We start from the raw sequence: 20,290 nt of genomic DNA on the forward strand, positions 1-20,290 counted from the left end.
AGCAGAGAATTATTTAACATTGTGGCAGCTAACCAGGCAATTTAGTAAAGTTCAGGATCACTGGGGGTTCCTCACCTATGTGCTAGAACTACCATGTTGACATATGCTTTCTGTGTGTGCTAACCTAAAAAGAGCATTCGAACATTAGAGGCCAGAACCCTAGCTGGTGTAAATCAGCCATAGCTCCAGCTGAAACCAGTGGACACACTGATTTGCATTAGCTGCAGATCCTACCATAAACGCACATGTAGTACTTCGCACTTCTAAACAAAATAACTTATTTATTTTCCCCCTATCTCTTCAAGTCAAGACACTAGCCAAGGGGTGGAATTTTCAAAAGCACTTAGCATGGCCTGACTCTGATCCACTGAAATCAAAAGGAGTTTTACCACGGACTTCAATGAGAGCAGAATTAGGCCAATGCTAAGCACTTATAAAAATCTCAGCCAGGACAAATAGCCTGTACAATTTAAATTAAAGGCAAAACCTCTCTTTATTTAATCACAGGAGCATTTCTTTACTCACGGAGTACAAAAAGCATCTACAAATACAGTAATTCCTCTCTTAAAGTTGTCCCAGTTGATGTTTCATTGTTACGTTGCTGATCAATCAGAGAATACGCTCATTTAAAGCTGTGCAATGCTCCCTCATAACGTTGTTTGGCAGCTGCCTGCTTTGTCCACTGCTTGCAGCCAGAGCAGCCCGTTGGAGCTAGCTGGTGGGGGGTTGGAACCAAGGTGGATCAGCAGCCCCACTCTCAGCTCCCTACTCCCTTAAGTTCCCTGTGGGGCAGCCACCCAGCAGGCTATCAGTTGCCTGGCAGTTCAGGTGTCCCTCCCCCCACTGCCATGTGCTGCTCCCACCCTCTGCCTTGGAGCTGCTCCCGGGAGCCTCCTGCTTGCTGTGCAAGGGGTGGGGTAGAGGGGTGCTGATGTCAGGGTGTCCCCCTCCCCCTCTGCTCCTTTACCCCATTTCCATAGAGCAGGGGTGGGGAGGGACATGACAGGGCTCAGGACAGAGGGAGATTGCTGGCAGCAGCTGCTGTCTCAACTTGCTGATCTTCTTAAGAGGGCAATGTACTTAGACTGAAGTCAGCGTACTTAAAGGGGCAATGCACGTTTCTGTCTCACACACATGGTGTGTGTCTCTGTCTCTTTCTGTCATGCTGTCTCCCCTCCCTCCATTTGTGCTGCCCTGTAGAGTGTGAGGCTACATTAACAACGTGTTAACCCTTGAGGACTCAGCTGAGTGCTAGTTCATGATTTAGCAGTAAGGCATTCCCTGGGAAATATCCCACCCTCTGACTTCACCACCGGAACTAATGCAAGCTTCACAATCATCATTGCTGTGTGCAGTATTAAACTGTTTGTTTAAAACTTTTAGAGAGAGAGAGAGAGAGAGAGAGAGAGAGAGAGAGAGAGTGTGAGTGTGTGTGTGTAGATATAACCCTCCGTTTACATTAATTCTTATGGGGAAACTGGATTCACTTAACATCGTTTAGCTTAAAGTAACATTTTTCAGGAACATAACTACAACGTTGAGCAAGGAGTTACTGTACAAACCTTTGTGTTTTGACACTTGGATAATGCACAGTTAACTGAATGGGATTTTCATATTTTGTAATTAAAAAAAACAAACACATACAACTTTGTTCCTATGACACTGTCTCAAAATAGCAACCTGGAACCCCCATATTCATCACTGTGATATGATTATGATATGTTTTGTGAAAAGTATGCCTTGTGAGATATCAGTTAAGAAGTCTTGATCTGCTGAACATTAACGTCCTGTTGAATTGTGTGTACTATCATTGTATCTGAAGTTATGAAGTTTTGATATGTGTGTTACTGAAACATGTGAGGTCGGAAGACATACACAGCCAGCCCTTCAGTGGCAACAAAGCAGCAGCTATCACTGGCTAGACAGGTGCTGATGGCCCATCAAGAAGAATCCACTCTGCCAAGGACTTCTCAGAAAAGGAACCTATGCAATAAGGGCTGCCTAACGCCCATGTCACTGCAAGGATCTTTCTAGCAGCTGGAAGAAAGTATAAAAGAGGGACAAAGACATCATCACCTGGCCTCTCTCCTCTCCCATCTCAACACCTGGAAGATTGTCTGGAAGACAAAGATTTTGAACTGGGGAGACTGGTCCTAGGCTGAGAAGGGAGTTAAGAACTGTATCCTGCCTAGAACATCTAGTGGAGTGAGAAACTGCTTGATTCAAATCACGCATAGTTTGTAGAATTTAGACTGCAAATTTATTTTTATTTCTTATGTAACCAACTTTAGTCTCTATGCCTGCTACTTATAATCACTTACAATCTATCTTCCTGTAGTTAATAAATCTGTTTTATATTTTATCTAAAACAGTGTGTTTTCAGTTGAAGTGCTTGGGGAATCTCAGTTCAGGTTAACAATGGCTTTTGCACTCCTTTGTAGGAGTGGTGAACTAATTAATGAGTTTGCTACATCCAGGGGAGTCTCGAGCATTGTAAGACAGTATATTTCTGGGGTGCAAGGATGGGGGCTGGGGCGCTTGGCTGGTGCCTCTCTGTGTATGATTCATGAGCGGCTTGGAGAGCATTCATGTAATTTAGCTGGGGTGTGTGTCTCCACATGCTGATAGCTGAGTGATCACAGCACCTGTAGGGACTGGCTACTTGTCACTGGCATAACAGTGTGAGAGATAGTCCAGGCTAGAGAATTAAAGGGCACAATGGTCCCACGGGATGCACAAGAAACAGCCTGGACAGTCCACAGTCCTCAAGGAAAAATTTTTTTGAACCAAGTTCCAATCACCAGATAAATCTTACAGCCAACTTATCAGCTCCTGAAAACAGAAGTTTATCACATAAATGCTGACAAACACCTAAGTGAAGCAGGGTGGATAACAACACTGTAATGAAGAATAAAACATCTCCAGTATACTGTCGAGAGTTTGCTCCCTAGATATGATGAAATTTCAATTTTCGTGCAGTAATCACTGAAGCCAAATCAACTAACTTCTCTGAAACCTTACAAGCTGCTAAGCTTGGGACAATATTAAAGCTTGCAAGATGGAGCCCAAGAGAGAGGTGAACTCCATACTGATCTTTACCCCTTTAATTTGCTTGTCAAATAGGAAGGACTGAAAAGAAATTGAAATCAATAGGTCAAGGGATTGAAATTCCTCTGTCTCCCTGGAGTGTCCGTACACTTCAAAACTTGACAGCTTTTCTATAGGGAATGCCAATTGTTCTTAAAGGAGCCAGCCTCACAGTTCAGTTTGAAGTTCACCCTGTCCTCTGAGTTGACGAAACATTAAGCAGTAATTATGGTCCTTAAGGACATTTCCCACTCAGTGACAGTAGTTGTACAATTCATACCCAAGTTCTGAAACCATTACTTGGCAAAGAGATAGTCTTTACTATCTTCAGAGCTGGGGCAAATTCTGGAAAAAGTGGCATGCCATTGAGACAAATGGAACAATTACTTTTATGTCCTATTTCCTCCACTGACAAGAAAAAAAATGCTTTTTCAAATGCCAGCACCGCTGACTCAACCTAGAATCTGAAGTGGGTGAGGTTCTGCAGCCTGCAACATGCAGGAGATCAGACTAGATGATCACGATGGTCCCTTCTGACCTTAAAGTCTAGGAGACATCATGTTTTTATCCTGGCTGCAGCAAGAGTCTGCAACTGGAACTTAGTTAAGATCTGTTGATGTTGTGCGAGCCAGGAGAGAATCCAGCTCACTCTCCTATAGCTGCATGCAGTGCTAGCCGTATTTCCATCAGTAAAATAAGCAGATTGGAATAGATCCACAGAGTCAGGTGGTGCCATTTTTACATATTCACTTTTATGGCCATAACTGCACTTGGCATTAGAATAACTTGCAAGAAGGCTGAAAAATATAACAGAGATTTTGCAGAAAGATAATAGTACAGAAATGCCAGCTATTAATACAACAAAGGCTTGTAGTCAGGGATTATTTGGAAAAGCAATTCACTATGGTCCTGCGCCTGCTCCAACTGAAGTTAATGATACACAATCAGGCCCTACTAGCCAAATCCTGAAGAACTTACTCAAACATAACACCCTTTACAGCTCCTAGTACAACGGGTCCTGGTCCCTACTTGTGGCTCCTAGTTGTCACAATAAGCAAAGGACTAAGGAGCGAACCAAAGGACTGTAGGATTTGAACTGATATAAAAGTGAAGCTGCATGCGTCTGAGTGAGCATTGTAAATGGTGGTATACGTACCCTCCATGCCCTTGTTTTTGCATTCTCTCCAGCAAAGCCTCCATCACCAAGTCACGTCCTCTTTGGCAGCTGGAAAAGCGAACAAAGCAGAGATCATGCCATGGCAATTCATCAGCCAGTGTAGTCCCTCCACAGCTGACTGGAGATCATGATAGAACTCTAGGAGGCAGGGAAGGTGAAGAATTACACAATTTACAGTGCGCGCATGGGAATAACAGGGAGAACAGTTATCATTTCAATGAGTTTACAGGCAAAATGTTGGCCAGATAAAGCATCAAAACAAACCTCATTACAATAAGAGTCAGAATTACTTCTCACTCATCACCATTGGCTGGATGATACAATAGTTTGATCCAGTGAATACAATGCTTCAATAGTGAGGTGAAATACATATTCAGTATGTGAACATTAGTAGTCTGGTTAATTCAACTGGTAAGGATATACTGGACTTTGAGGGATTATCACTCTCTAGGGCAGAGAAGTGATAAGACATAAGAATTACCTGACTGGATCAGCACCAAGGTCCATCCAGTCTACTGTCCAGTCTCTGACAGTGGCCAATACCAGCTATTTCAGGTGAAGGGTATAAAAACCCCACAGTAGGCAGATGTGGGATAACCTGTCCCCACATTAGCTCTTACACGTAGACCTAGCTGAAACACTCAGAGCTGTGGAAAATGTTTGCATCCTGAGCACTGTTGCAAGGTCAACCTAGCTTTCTGTGTAGATGCAGCTGGGTTACAGGAATCTATCAACCTAGCTACTGCCTCTCAGAGAGCTGGATTTCCTACAGCAATAGAAAAAACTCTTCCATCAATGTAGAAGGAGTCTACACTACTGCACTACAGCTGCAGCACGGTAGTTGTTGCCACTGTAGCAGCTGTAGTGTAGACATACGCCAATCGAAATTGGATTAAATCTTCAAGCATGAGGCTTCATTTCCCTTCCAGACTGCACTGCTACTTGTCAATCCCATAACATTGTCCAAAATAAACAAACAAAAACAACTGATATTGCTTATACCAATGATTTTTAAGAGAGTCTTCTGGTGTCTCAAAGCTATGAAAATAAGCATTCTTGATTTGCATTTGCAGTACATTACTTTAGTCAATCATGCCATCATTTCAACTAGTACCACTAAAAAGACTCAACTCACACTTTCCTGAAGCAATTTGCAGTGTTGCCAACTCTCATGATTTTGTCAGGAGCCTCATGATAATTATTGTTTTCCTTAAAGCCCCAGCTCCTGGAGTCAAGTGGATGTGTGATGATTTCAGCCTTCATTCTTAAAGGAAAAGAAAGTTTCTATCCCTCATGGCTGTGGAGAGAGCTTCAAAATGTGACCCCAGTGCATCCTAAAGGCTCAAAAAGCAGAAAGCAAATAAAAAGAAAGCCAAATCTATTATTTTACATAATCTCATGATTTTGGTGATCCTGACTCAGGACTTTTGAAGATTTGGGGTTGGCAATACTGCAATTACAGATAACTTACTTAAATTACTCTCATTACCACTTCAATAGTTATTTTGCCTCCCTTGGTATCCTGCTGTTAATTGAATTGTCTCGTTAGACTGACCTTACATTTGGTAAGGCAACTTACATCTGTTCATGTATTTATACCTGCTCCTTATTTTCCACTCCATGCATCTGATGAAGAGGGTTCTAGCCCACGAAAGCTTATGCCCTAATAAATGTGTTAGTCTCTAAGGTGCCACAAAGACTCCTTGTTGTTTTTACTTAAATTCAGGCGCTGAACCTGGAGAACAATCTGAGTTCCCACACAGTAGCTCCTGTCAGGAGAGTTTGAAGAAGGAGTTAATGTTCAGCACACAGAACTAAGATGTTTTACTGTCATCGGAAACTGGGAAACATCCACCTCCGCTTCCACTTTGCTCCCTAGATTATATCACATAAGGCAAGTGCCTCATCTGCCAGCTTCACATACCTGCCCTGATTTGGATGGAACAACCATAGATATAGAGTCTTGGCCAATGCCCCAGGCCTGTTGATTGCGGCTGCATGAAGTTTGTTTATTTAATACTGGATTCTCATCATTAAAGCCTGCTGTGCTGATCTTGTAGGAGGCAGACAGCTGACTGCTCGCCCCCCTACTGACTCCAGGTGCAAAGCAGACAGTGAGATAGGGAAAGCAGCCAGGAGCAATCATTCACCAGCCTCCCACCCTGACCCATCTGAGCAATACAATGGCAGCATCAACTCCCTCCCCACTCACTAAAATGGCAGTGAAGAGGGCTGGCCCATCACTCTGAGGAACAGGGGGTCCAATCAACTGGTGGTGGAAGGAAAAAAATGGGACAGGAAAAAGATCAAAGTGCAGACATGGAAAGAAACAAGGAATCCATAGGGGAGAAAGAGAAGGAGATACACCCCAGTTGCCAGGAAACATGTGTCTACTGGCCTTCACTACAGGTGCCAGTACAGACCACCTGCCCCTAGAAAGAGGGAGTGAGTGTGTCTGTGCAAGAGGAACAGGCTGCTGCCCCCTTTCTCCCCTGCCAAGAAAATAACTACAGTTTGGATCCGTTGGGGAGGAAGGTCACAGGGCCTCAGTTGGTACGTTTTCTAAATACCAGACCTCTTGCAGTTCTCTGATCGCTAGTCTCTAGGTATTTTTGCAATGTCAGTCTGGCATCCAGTGAGGATAATGCAGAGGCACCAGTTTTGAATCCCCAATAACTAAGATATTCCTATTAAAACTAACAATGGATTCAATGCACATCTATTCCTCTGCAAGATTTTATTTTCTGACTTTCCCTTCACATTCTTCCTCAAACATTGGCAGCTGTGTCAGTATGATGTGAGCCTGGCTTGTGCTCTGATGTGACCAGTACTCTGGCAACAACTCTCCTTGGGAGCTCTGCTAGAGGAGTTTAAGGTCCCCTTTCACCCATATCAGTAGGTGAGCAGCAGAGAGCTCACCTACTGAATGCTGGGAGAGGCATTGGTAATGTGGAAGTCTTTAGATGGCCCCATTTGTCCCAGGATAGGGTTGCTTGAGGCATTCAACTAAAACTGAATGAGGCTGATGATAGTGGTGATGAGGACTCTAGCTCTTCAGCTCTGAATGTATGCATATAGAAGAAAAGGGCATAGACAGTGATTAGCCACAAGGGTTTTTGTTCCATTGTGAAGATAAATTAAAACTTTGTAAGTGTAATCTTTGGACTAATTCAGAGATATTACCCAGACCTGTGCTAAGCCAAGTGCCACTCTTTTCTTAACCTATGTATTATGTAATTTTAACATTAGCTTTAATAATTTTTTTATATCTCCTTTGAAGTAATGGTGCATCAAAAGAATTCATCATAGGGTCCTCACAGTCAGCAAGGAAGGGGTCAAAGTAAGCAAGCTTTTGAGAATCACATACTCTTCCCAATAAATCTTAATTCTAGACTGCCTATGGGCCTACTTCATTGTTTCCACAGCCTGATAAAGAGAGTACTATGCTTATCATTGCCTAGAAAGGTCATTGTCAGCTTCAGAACTATTTGCTCGCCTTTAACATTTGTCTGCAGTTAAAATCGGGCTTTTGCCAATTCTGAGGTTGAGGTTTTTTTGCTAGTTGTCATGAATAAAAGAGGTGACATGCTCAACACAACAGTGCCTTTTTTGCTGGTTTGTGTACCCCAGCAAAATGACATAGTTGTGCTCATGCATTTCATTGGAAATATTTCTGATCCTTACAGGAAATGTGACACCACCAGCATTGAGACCTTCTGCTGTGTATTCATATATATTGCAAGTGTAAGTGAACTATGCTTTTTAAAAAGTATCTCCTGTTTTTCTGTGTTATATATGTAAGGATGCTTGCCTTCTCACGCCACCACACTGCAAGCAATCCCTTCTCATCCAGCTCCACGAGGGCTCCCAGAGACAGCTCTTTAGCTCTTGAGGCTTTGAAGTGGAGAGGGAAACCAGTGCCAAAGCATTACTCTTGAGCTACTAGTACATCAGCTTGTACATCAGTTTCCTCCCCACATCAAAGCCTCAAGTCACTGCTCCTCCAGCTTCTTTAACACACATCCATGCAAACTTCTGGTATAACCTAGCCCCACCCCATCCCCTCACTTCTCATTGCTATTCTTCCCCCACATCCCCAATCCACGTCCATCCTATTACCTTACACTTTAAGCTACAAACTCCCATACACACCCTGATACACTGCTTGTCACAATGCCAGACTTCCAAACATATAGGCTCAAAACAACTTTTTTTAAGTGAGACACTAGATTCTGGAGAGCAATTCCACAGCAAGCAGTGGATTCATAGATTCCAAGGTCACAATGGACCATTGTGATCATCTGCTCTCACCTCCTGTATAACACAGACCAGAGAACTGCCCCAAAATAATTTTTAGATTCTGCAATCACACATGAGGCACTGACTTATAACAACAGGTAGCTATCAAAGTTGCTGTTGGTTCAAAAAATGTCAGGTGGCCTCCTCTCCATTCCCATTAGCTTGAAAAGTCCATTAGTTTTATCTTCAAAATAAATGGAAAATACATATTTCTTGAAAACAAAATTCCAGCTCCATAATTAAGGAGCCCACAATAACAAAACTAGTGTGTTTCAATAACTGATGGAAAAGAACCTTCAAGCGTCTTCCCCCCACCCTCTCAGCAGCGGTCCTGGATTTTTCATTAGAAAAGTTTATTGATGCTGAAAGCATTTGTATTGACCTGCCACAGGTGTTTTCAGCCTTGACAGGTAACAAGATACTGGACATTATAATTACATCACCATATCGCATTGCTTGGGTTTTTTTCTGTTCTAACACTTGATATGGTTCTAGTAGCAGATATTTTACAAACACTACAGAGTGCAATTCCAAGCTTGCAGATGGTATAAAGCTAGAAATTAAATCTTTAACAATGCAAGATGGCAGCTGCTAAAATAGTGCCAGACTCTAAGGCCTTAACATGCAGCAAAATGCTTACAAGCCCAACAAGTGCAAGTAGTCCCATTGAAGTGAAATTTAGACCTATGCTCAAATACCTTGCTGCATTGTGGCCTATTTGATGAAAAACTCCAAATGACATTCAGAATGATATGATCTTAAATTGTAATATTTCCAGTGATATATTTGGGGGAAAAGCAGGGGGTGGGGGAGGGAGTAGCTCCCTTTGATGGACAGCCAGCCAGCTGTAAAATCCCTCTTGGTCTGTTCTCTGCTTGCTTTACCTGTAAAGGCTTAGCAAGCCCATAGGTAAAAAGAAGGGAGTGGGCACCTGACCAAAAGAGACAATGAGAAGGTAGAACTTCTTAAAATTTGGGAAAAAACTTTCCCTTTGTCTGTTGTTCTCTGGGCTGCAGGGACAGAGCAGCAATTCTGTAAGCAGGAATGCTGTGTAAAGTTTGAACTAGGTATGAAAAATTATCTTCCATACCTAGAAGGAATCATTTGGATAGGGAATGTTTAGATAAATGCGATCAGGTTTATTCTTTGTTTTGGCTTGTGGATCTCCTCTGTGCTAACCCCAGATGCTTTTGTTTGCTTGTAACCTTGAAGTTGAACCCCAGGATGCTATTTTGGGTGCTTAATTCTTGGAAATTGCTCTTTTAAAATCTAGCAAAAGCCTAAGTTCCAGATGTATTTTCTTTCTTTTTGTTTTAATAAAACTTACTTTTTTTAAAGAAGGATTTGGATTTTTGTGTCCTAATAGATTTGTACACATGCTGTTTGATTATCTGGTGGCCACAGCTAATTTCCTTTGTTTTCTTTTTCAGCTCTTCCCCAGGGCGCGGGGGAGGAGGGAAAGGAGAAAGGGTTTGAAGGTACCCTACAGGGAGGAATTCCCAAGTGTTCCTTCCTGGATCCATGGGGTTTCTTTTGCATTTGGGTGGTGGCAGCATTTACCAAGCCAAGGTCAGAGAGAAGCTGTAACCTTGGGAATTTAATACAAGCCTGAGGTGACAAGTATTAATTTTTAGAATCCTGCGGGCCCCCACTTTCTGCACTCAGAGTGACAGAGTGGGGATTCAGCCTTGACATCTCCTGACTTGAATAGACTAGAAATGAAAGATTTTTACCACTGAAGAGAGGGGAGGTTTTCTACAGCTTTCCAATGGCATAAAATAGTCTTAGTTTTTAGACCTCCTGAGTTGTAAGACATCAGACCTTAAAAATGGTATTTATTAAATCAGGTTCTGCAATGTGTCCTGAAATTCAGCCAACTGGGGAAAGCATGAGGAAACCTACAGCTGCTCCATTGAGAATCCTCAGCCCCTAGTACCCAAATTAACAAAATCAATCTCAACTTTCAGGTAAAACCCAAGGACAGAAAGTAAGTCTTTAGAAGTCCAATCTACCACTGGAATATTGAACTGTTATTCTGAACCACTGCCTACATTGAGTCTCCATGAATCAGAACTGAAAATGGTTTAAGTGCTGGTGTAAAACTCCATAGTGTACCAAGTTGTGTAACATCTGCCTCTGAAGCATCTGTTATCAGGCACCGTCAGAGACCAGACTAGATAGAAACATCTTTTCAGCCAATCTTCCGTTAAGGGACTTCTCAGGTTCCTCAGAGTTTGATATAAATATTAATAAAAATATAGAATAAGAATGATTAAAAGCAACTAGTTTTCATTTCTGAAGAGTGCCCCTTCCCTACAGTACTGATTACTGGGGGAGAAATGGGATTCTGACAGTGGTAAAGGGGAGATGTGGTGCTGACAGACCAAGTCTCTCACACCCCATCGTTCCCAGAGACACTCAGAAAATCATAAAAGATTTCTACTTGAAGATCATAAAAGATTTCTACTTGATCTGACACTTGAAGGCTTGAAACAATAGACGCGTGCATGGCTATCTCCACTGTAATCAGAGGTGTGACTGCAGCACCCGTAAACATATCCAAACTAAATTTGATCTAGATAAAAGAGGTACCAATAGCAGTGATGCTGGAGAAGCATGGACTAGCTACCCTGCATCCCGTGAGAGCATATACAGCAGGGGTAGGCAACCTATGGCACATGTGTCAAAGGCCGCACATGAGCTGATTTTCAGTGGCACTCACACTGCCTGGGTCCAGGTCGCTGGTCCGGGGGGCTCTGCATTTTCATTTAATTTTAAATTAAGCTTCTTAAACTTTTTTAAAACCTTATTTACTTTACATACAATAGTTTAGTTATATATTATAGACTTATAGAATGAGACCTTCTAAAAACGTTAACATGTATTACTGGCATGCGAAACCTTAAATTAGAGTGAATAAATGAAGACTCGGCACACCACTTCTGAAAGTTGCCGACCCCTGATGTATAGTTTGTGTGGCTGTTGTGAGGATAAAAGTCATGCCTCTGCTAGGCTCCAGCTAATCCAGAAGCCGAGAACTGGTCTGGTGGTTCTCAGGCAGATATATAACCTCACAGGAGGAAAATCAACTCAGTTAGCTCAATGTCACTCCAGGGCTTAGAACTTTCTCCTGCCTGATGGTGGCAACAGACTCCCAAGTCTCAGCATGCTCCAGCCTTGCTCCAACCCCACTGCAGACTTCTGATACTGGCTCTGACTACCACAGCTCTGACTGCTAAGCCTAACCATCTTCATCATGGTTTCTGACAGCTGTGGCTTCACTGCCATTGGTACCTATGCTAGCTGGAATAAAGCTAAACTGGGTATACCTACACGTGCTGCAATTACGAACACAGCTGCAGTGTAGACATGCATTATGACTGACAAGAGTAAGTGAATGTGTCCAAGTGTCTCCCCAGCTCTTCGCTCTCCTCTAAGATCACAGTTCCATCACTTAGCAGGAAGTAGTGCTAGTGACAGGGCACCAGCTCCAAGGATGGGAGTGCCCCATCTGCTATCCCTTCCCCAAACTCCTCCCACCAGCAGCTGCTGCTTGGAACTCAGCTCCAACTCCAGATCCAGAAACTGTGAGTGGCTGGGTGGGTACCAACTCCTAAAACTAATCCAAACTCACCAGTGAGTCCCAGCAAAGACAGGGCCACAGCCACCAGGACACACGTTTTGTCTGCACTGCTGAAGCGGCACATTTGCACATTGAGGTAGCCAACTTGTAATTCAGGTCAACTAACAGAAAGATGCTGTAAACTGTTACTTCGCCTGGCTCCCCCGAGGGGAGAGAGACCCATGACACATCCCCACTAGGCTCTCACAGCGAGAGAACCATCTTACTTTGATCTCACGTCGGCGCTTTCGATACACAACCACAGGATTTCTGCAGTGAAGACTAAGCCCCAATGGGGTCAGGGGACAGAGCCCTACAGGAACAGTCCCAGCTGGACACCAGGCTACAATCACCCTAGCACACAGAGACACACAGCCGGACAAAAAGCTACAGCCACCTGGTCACGCAGGGACAGCCAGGCTGTCACAGCCAGGTACAGTCAGACAAGGACAGCCACACTGGACACCAGGCTACAATTACCTCGCCACACTACAATCAGACCCGGGTCCACAGGGACAGCCACGGCCGGACACCAGGCTACAGCCACCTGGTCACCCAGGAACAGTCAGACCCAGAACCGCAGAGCCAATCACGACCACACACGCTCGCCACAGCCTAGCCCGGTCGAGCCGTTACCTCCGGGGCCGGCCTCTCTCCCCTCGGCGGACTCGCACCCTCCCACTCTCTATGGTTCGCGCGACCTAGCGCCGCCGGTCACGTGATTTCCTCCTAGGGCCGCTGGCAGGAGAGGGCGCGCGCCGGGTGTCAGGTGCGGGGGCTGGGCCTGGGCCTGGGCCTGACGTCGGAGGGGACGGTGGGGTAGAAGGTTGGGCCCCGCCACCGCTGCGGCCCCTCAGCCCCGGGGGAGCCGAGGCTGCTAACACAAGCCGGGACCGGAGGCGGGTGAGCATGCGCACTGACTGCGCTGAGGCCGCTGCTTGGGGAGCTCGAACCCCCTCCCTGAGTCGGGGGGGCGGGTCCTGTGTGGAGGCTGCTCCCCTCCCCCCCGTCACTGCGTCTCCGTGGGAGCTGTGGGGGTGAAGCCCATTCCCCGGGCATCCGGGCTGCGCGCCCCTGCGCACCGCCACCCCCCTCTGCCCCAGGCCGGAGTCTGACAGTCTGACCCCCCCCAGCCACCGCCCTGCCTAGGCTCCTGCCTCGCCTGACGCCCGCTGCAAGGAACAGGGCTGTTTCGTGTGTCAGCTGTGGAAAAGCGGCAGCCGGGCCGCTACGTGCATCCGCTCTGGCACAAACCTAGTTCCACCTGTGCTTTGGTTTTAAATAAAAAATGTCAGCTATGCCCGGCTGTCACACTGCCCGACCTGGCATCCTCTGGCTGATGGCTTGTAGGCATTGCAGCAGGGGGGTCTGCAGATAGTATTTGAAGGCGAATGTAGTAATGCAGGTGTCACACACAACTCCTGAGATTACTGTGACTGATCAGGCTTGGAGAAGATTCTCTTTTTTCCTCTATTTTATTAGTCTCCTTCATTTGTGCCACTGCCTTTGACAGTATTTTGAGAGGGGTGACTTTCATTGTCTTGATGGTGCACATCTCTCCCCATACTCGGACAGAGGGTGTTTGCCAGTAATGGCAGCAGATCCATGACCAAAAGTAAACAGACAACAAGCAGTAGGCAGGTATTTGCATGCAGGGTAGGAGTGGTCTGAGCTCTCAGGCCCATCCTAAAGATGTTTCTAAGGCCATGTCTACATCTAAAATTTTGCAGCGCTGGTTGTTACAGCTGTATTAGTACAGCTGTATAGGGCCAGCGCTGCAGAGTGGCCACACTTACAGCAACCAGCGCTGCAAGTGGTGTTAGATGTGGCCACACTGCAGCGCTGTTGGGCGGCTTCAAGGGGGGTTCCGGGAACGCGAGAGCAAACCGGGAAAGGAGACCCGCTTCGCCGCGGTTTGCTCTCGCGTTCCCGGAGCCACCCAGCAAACCGCAGGGAAGGAGACCTGCTTGCTCGGGGTTCCGGGAAACGAGAGAGCAAATCGGGAAAGGAGACCAGCTTCGCCGCGGTTTGCTCTCGCGTTCCCGGAGCCACCCAGCAAACCGCAGGGAAGGAGACCTGCTTGCTCGGGGCTCCGGGAACTAGAGAGCAAACCGGGAAAGGAGACCCGCTTCGCCGCGGTTTGCTCTCGCGTTCCCGGAGCCACCCAGCAAACCGCAGGGAAGGAGACCTGCTTGCTCGGGGCTCCGGGAACTAGAGAGCAAACCGGGAAAGGAGACCCGCTTCGCCGCGGTTTGCTCTCGCATTCCCGGAGCCACCCAGCAAACCGCAGGGAAGGAGACCAGCTTGATTACCAGAGGCTTCCTCCTTCCACGGAGGTCAAGAAAAGCGCTGGTAAGTGTCTACATTGGATTACCAGCGCTGGATCCTCTACACCCGAGACAAAACGGGAGTACGGCCAGCGCTGCAAACAGGGAGTTGCAGCGCTGGTGATGCCCTGCAGATGTGTACACCTTCAAAGTTGCAGCGCTGTAACTCCCTCACCAGCGCTGCAACTTTCTGATGTAGACAAGCCCTAAGTATTTAAATTCTGTGAGGACAGTCATTATACCTGAAGCTGGATAAACATAAACACAAGAGCAGAAATATCCTTAACCTTTTGTTTTTTATAAAGGAATTTTAAATAAATATGAGACACAATTTTAGATGGTACTGTATCAGGAAATAAAATTTGTTTACAATAAGATTTGACAGTGACACTTTAAGGATGAGATGGCTGTAGTGCAATTTTAAACCCCTTTTTGGATAGGGAGGGGAATTAAATTTGTTACATGGACAAAAACTGAATTGGTAGAGAAAGAAATGTTGTATTCAAGCTTCTCATAGGACAATACAAACAATAACTGTGAAAACCAACTTGGCCATGCTGTATGGACTGTAAAAAAACATTAAACTATTTAATTATGGAATCCAGGCCAGAGCAAGCATAGAGTTAAGTTTCATCTTTTTGGGGGTCTGGATATCACAAATAATTTCTGCTTTGTATCACAGATCTATCCGTATGCAAATTGCACAAAGATGGACAGTGAGGTGCAGAGGGATGGAAGAATCCTGGATTTGATTGATGATGCATGGAGAGAAGATAAATTACCCTATGAGGATGTAGCAATACCATTGGTAGGTGAAAACTATAGGCTGCTTATAAGCCTGAATTACATTTCTACCATCTTTAACCTCTTAACAGAGACGTGGCATACCAAATGTGCCTTACAGTTCTGCTAGTTGTACAAATGATGCTCCCACACCCCAGGGGCCAGCTTCCCATTTATTTTGTGGGGGATTTCTTCCTGTTCTCTCATATCTCTCAGTGGTTAGAAGAAAAATTGCTTCTCTACCTGCAGTCAACTGCCTCTTTTTGGAAGAAGAAAATGCTTTCCCTTATTCCTGACCTGTTATCTATTTCTTTGGATGGTGGAATGCTTCTTCCCATAATCCCCTCGTTCTTTGTGTGGAGTAAGGGCAGACATAAGTGATGCTTTTCCCCCTGCTACACTTCAGTTTTGCACTGCTTGTGTTTGAAGCAGTTTGCCAAACTCTGGTTTGCTGGCCACAGGTGATCAGCCAGGTGATAGCAGTATGCAGAGAGCTGGCTAGTCACATGATGCTGGCTACTCTTCATTTCCAGCTGCTAAAATGCCATTAAAATAAGACAAAAATAGGTTAAATATTTTCCTAATATTACTTTTGCACAAAAGTAATTGCTGTGTTTGGTACAAGGATGGTATGTAATCATGAAGGTGTCTGTGATGATCTCCATTAAAATGTATCCATACCAGGGGCACACTCTAACCTGTGTGCATGGACATACCCATTATTGGCAGGTCTCTGCTCACAGAGGTACTACTACACAGGGCAGATTTTCTTAGAGTTTGCACCCCCACATACCACCCCCTATGCCAGGATTTCTCAAACAGGGGTCACCGCTTGTGTAGAGAGAGCCCCTGGTGGGCCAGCCCAGTGTGTTTACCTGCCCCGTCTGCAGGTCCGGCTGCTCACTGCTCCCAGTGGCCGTGGATCGCTGCTCCGAGGCCAATGGGAGCTGCTGGAAGCAGCGCAGGCCGAGGGGCATATTGGCCACTACTTCCAGCAACTCCCATTGGCCCAGAGCGCAATCCATGGCCAGTGGGAGCCGCGATCGGCCGGACCTGCGGACGGGGCAAGTAAACACACCAGCCCAGCCTGCCAGAGGCTTTCCCCACACAAGTAGCAACCCCTGTTTGAGAAACCCTGCCCTATGCTTCTACTGCCACTAGTTCAGAGATAGGTGAAGGGGTCCCAATCTTCCCCAGCTACATCTGGTATCACCGGTCTGTGGGGAGGGGTTCCAGGAATCCCCTCTCCCTCAGTTCTTTCAAGTACTGTGCAGTTAGCTGTAGGGGAGGGGGAGGACTCACAGACTTCCCCTTCCCTCATTCACTTTTGCTACTGCAAGCCAAGGCAGGAAAAGGGACAACTCCTCCTCGGCTCATTCAGCAACTATTTTTAGTCTATCATAGGCTACTTGATGGTACACCAGGATCTTCACAGCCCCTTGTCCTTAGGCACAGACACAGCCTTGTAATTCATGGAGACCCCTCATTTAAACCCAGTAAGCCTTGAGATTGTAATCCTTAATTAACTGATTAAAGGCCTTCCTGAACCACTCTATTTTAATAGGCTCGAGGTTGCCTTTCATGTTGACACACTTCCCAACCAGCAGTGATTTTAGCTCACTGAGTAAGTGTACTTCAGGCTTTTGTACCTACTCTACCTTTTGCCAAGATCCTGTCTTAAGGTAGTGATGGGCTCCCAAATTGTAGGCCTCTCATGCTAGACTCCTTCCCTCCCACATCCATGTACCCCAAACCTGCAAGGCCTCTCTTCAGCCTTTCAGTCCAACTGATTTTCTGGATTTGTTTGACATCACTGCTCCAGAGGGTATTGTCACTAAAGGACCATGCTAGGATAGCTGTCTGGTTACATTTTACATTACTTTGAAGTGTGAAGCCCAAAGGCCCATCCCAGGGTCAGCTGGGTCACAGGTGAGGCAACCTATCCTGCCTGCCTGAGGACAGTCTCTGGTGTCTGTTGCAATTCACTATCTTCACTTAGCTCTGCTGTTTGTATTCAGGCTTTAGGAAACAATCTTACCTCTGTCTTGCTGACCTGTGATTATGTTTTTGAGACATGGAAGCCCAGACTCTCCAACCTGTTGGAGTTTATTGGGATGTGTGTCTTTAAACTGACTAAATATAGAAACAACTTCTGTGCTGGCGTTTGCTTTCATTTTATGATTGGTTCAGTAGATAGTCACTTTTTGGGAGGAGCAGGGGTGGGAGAGATTCAATGAACTATGCACTGACTCTTGATGGCTGAGAATCGTGCACACAAACAGTATCGCAGAGGAGGAAGTGTTACTTGCAGCATACTTCTGAGGTGTCCTGGCCCTGTGGGCACTCTTACTTAACAGTAGAGGCAGGCCTGGGTGTGGACCTAAAGACCCTCTGAGACCTCAGGAGGACTGAGCCATTGACACAGATTGGATGTTAGCAGGCTATAAAATCAGCATGGCTGCTGTGGGATATTCCTTCGTTCAACAAAGTCAAGCAGAAGCTGACTGGAAAGTTGGTGTTTAGAATCATGGGCAGTAGGTGACCCCACTTGAGTCCTGACCCACTACTTCTGCCTTCAGTGTCTGATCCAAAGTCAATTGAAAAGATTGAAAAGACTCCCACTGAGTTCAATAGGCTTTGGATCAGGTCCTTACTGAACAAAATCCTAGAGTTTGAGGAATTGTGTTTGTCTCATGCTAGGGGCCCCACGACACAGTGAGAACCCTGACCAGATGATATTCTGGGGAATAACACATTCTCTAGCAATTGCACAGTTATGACAACACTTGGAGAATAATGTTTAAAAGAAAAAACAGTTAAACCATTTATTTTCCTGACAGCTTGTCTATTCATTGGTTTTCTCTTACTAAGGCAAACTTTAGAAATGCTTTCCAGTTTTCTATATGGCACTAGCACAGCCTCACCTCTTAGGTCACTGACCTCAACTTCGAGACAGAGTGCTTACTTTGCTATTTCATTATCTTCTATAGGACAGTAAAAAGATGTTTGTTAGAATGCATTGTTTTAAATTCTGAAATGGAATACCTATATTTGGATTTCATTGCTGGAGAAAGATTGTAAACAAGCAATGGAATATTTGCACTGATATTTATCTGATATTTACCAGACATTACAATCATTTATTTTGCCATGTGTGCACTACTTGGGTCCACCAGCCACCAAGATAGGAAACAAATTCACTTCTAAAACTTAGCACGGAATTCTTGTGGAAAATAGAATGCCCATATTTGGGCTTGTTGATATTTTTAATGGGAGCAGTATGTACAGTACATGTCCTTCTGATGCTCCATCCAGTCTTAGTTGTGGATCTGTGTATTTATCAATATGAAATGTTATTAACTTGCTCCTGTTAGGGTGCTTTGTAAGTATAGAATGCATTGTACCATTTTGTTTTCTCAGAATGAGCTTCCTGAACCAGAACAAGATAATGGTGGCACAACAGAGTCAGTAAAAGAACAAGAAATGAAATGGACAGACTTGGCTTTGCAATATTTGCATGAAAATGTTCCCCCAATAGGAAACTAGAGAATCAGTGTTATTTCATGGAATGATTTCAATACAAGAAGATGTTTTCCAGCATATCTTCACCATCTCCTGTCCAACTGCTTAAGAAGGAGTCAAATCCTTTAAAACCCTTCTAGTCTCAAACAGCTGCACTACTCCACAAAAGCAAAATATAGTTTAAAAGGCCCCATATCACCAATGTAAAATAACTGACATCCTAAAGCTGCGGGGAGATAGAATGCTTTTTCATTTACACAAAAATATTTGGAGTCCTGTTGTGTTGACATCTTCTTTATAAGTTCATCTTAATTGTCTTTTGCATGTGCTCAGAGAGGTAGTTATCACTACCTGAAAGCTGATCATTGATCTCAGAAGTGATTTGGTGAATATTTGTGGTTGCTTTGATGTTTTATAGACCCAAAGCTATTCTTTTATGTTTTGATGTTACTGTTAGTTGCTCGGGTTTTGCACCATGATCTCTATGAACCAACTTTTACTGCCTTTAACTTGCCTGTGACACAGGAAGAGAGACAGAGAGAAAGGTTAATGAACAGGATTAAGGAACTGAAATTTTGTCTGTAAACACAAATGAGACTGGGAAAGATGTTCTTTATAAAGTAAGCAGTCTTGGAATTTGCCTATTCTGGTTAGAGCACATTCCCAACACGGACATCCTGTTGTCTGTTTGCTAACCAGCATACTGTAAAAGAACAGTTTATATTAAAAGACTTTGTTAGTGGTGACTCAAAATAATTGCCCTTTTATGTATGTTTGTGAATTACGTGGAAGGTATTGCTGACCTCAATCCAATGTCTGTGAATGGATGTCCACACCATTCTTGGAACTCTTATTAACAGTCTCAGATAGGAGACAGAGTAAATTGTCATCTCAGCCATGGAGATGGTGCCTGCAGCAAAGGATGGAGACATGTTTATTTTAAAATGTGGTCATTGAGATAAAGAGATGAAATGCCCATTGAAATCAAAAAGAATTGCAACTGATTACTCCAGGGTTTAATTTGGCTTATGAGAGCCATCATCTTGCTTGCATGAGAATACCAGTCAACAATAGGCATACATTTAACATTATCAGAAGTATGCCTAGCAATAGATGCATACACAATTAAAGCTGATACACCTCTACCGCGATATAACGCGACCCGGTATAACACGAATTCGGATATAACACGGTAAAGCAACACTCTGGGGGGAGGGAGGGCGGGGCTGCACTCCAGTGGATCAAAGCAAGTTTGATATAACGCAGAAAGATCTTTTGGCTCTCAAGGACAGGATTATATTGAAGTAGAGGTGTATTACGTACAAAAACAACATTAAGAGAACATTATAGTTGCAAAGTCAAACATGAAAGTTAGGAAATGCCAGAATAAAGGTTCCCTGTGTAACTCTAATTCAACCCCCCTTTGTATACTTATTATGAATGTTCTCATACTACTTTTTCTACAGGTCCCTG

The 20,290-nt window shown here is 44.7% G+C and overlaps 2 protein-coding genes across 24 annotated transcripts in view; one reads left to right on the forward strand and one right to left on the reverse strand.

Moving 5' to 3' along the window:
- Positions 1–12,909, reverse strand: part of CEP63 (centrosomal protein 63) — a 49,199-nt gene extending 36,290 nt beyond the window's left edge. For 9 of the 22 annotated variants that reach the window (XM_030574986.1, XM_030574980.1, XM_030574992.1 and 6 more), the window contains exons 1-2: positions 12,666–12,815; positions 4,244–4,312 (exon numbers count right to left, since the gene is read on the reverse strand). In XM_030574986.1, coding sequence (XP_030430846.1) covers positions 4,244–4,287 — 44 coding nt within the window. In that variant the 5' untranslated portion in view covers positions 4,288–4,312; positions 12,666–12,815. The other 13 variants (XM_030574993.1, XM_030574981.1, XM_030574972.1 and 10 more) reach the window with 9 other exon arrangements.
- ANAPC13 (anaphase promoting complex subunit 13) lies at positions 12,880–19,563 on the forward strand. 2 transcript variants are annotated; one of them, XM_030574996.1, is made up of 3 exons: positions 12,880–12,954; positions 15,195–15,320; positions 18,716–19,563. In XM_030574996.1, the coding sequence occupies exons 2-3, from the start codon at positions 15,222–15,224 to the stop codon at positions 18,839–18,841; spliced, it is 225 nt and encodes a 74-aa protein (XP_030430856.1). In that variant the 5' UTR covers positions 12,880–12,954; positions 15,195–15,221; the 3' UTR covers positions 18,842–19,563. The 2 variants fall into 2 exon arrangements, with proteins under 2 accessions (XP_030430856.1, XP_030430857.1); XM_030574997.1 differs by lacking the exon at positions 12,880–12,954 and adding an exon at positions 12,961–13,088.
- The last annotated feature ends 727 nt before the right edge of the window (positions 19,564–20,290 follow it).

This window comes from Gopherus evgoodei, chromosome 9 (assembly GCF_007399415.2).
Source record: "Gopherus evgoodei ecotype Sinaloan lineage chromosome 9, rGopEvg1_v1.p, whole genome shotgun sequence".
NCBI classification, from domain to species: domain Eukaryota; kingdom Metazoa; phylum Chordata; order Testudines; family Testudinidae; genus Gopherus; species Gopherus evgoodei.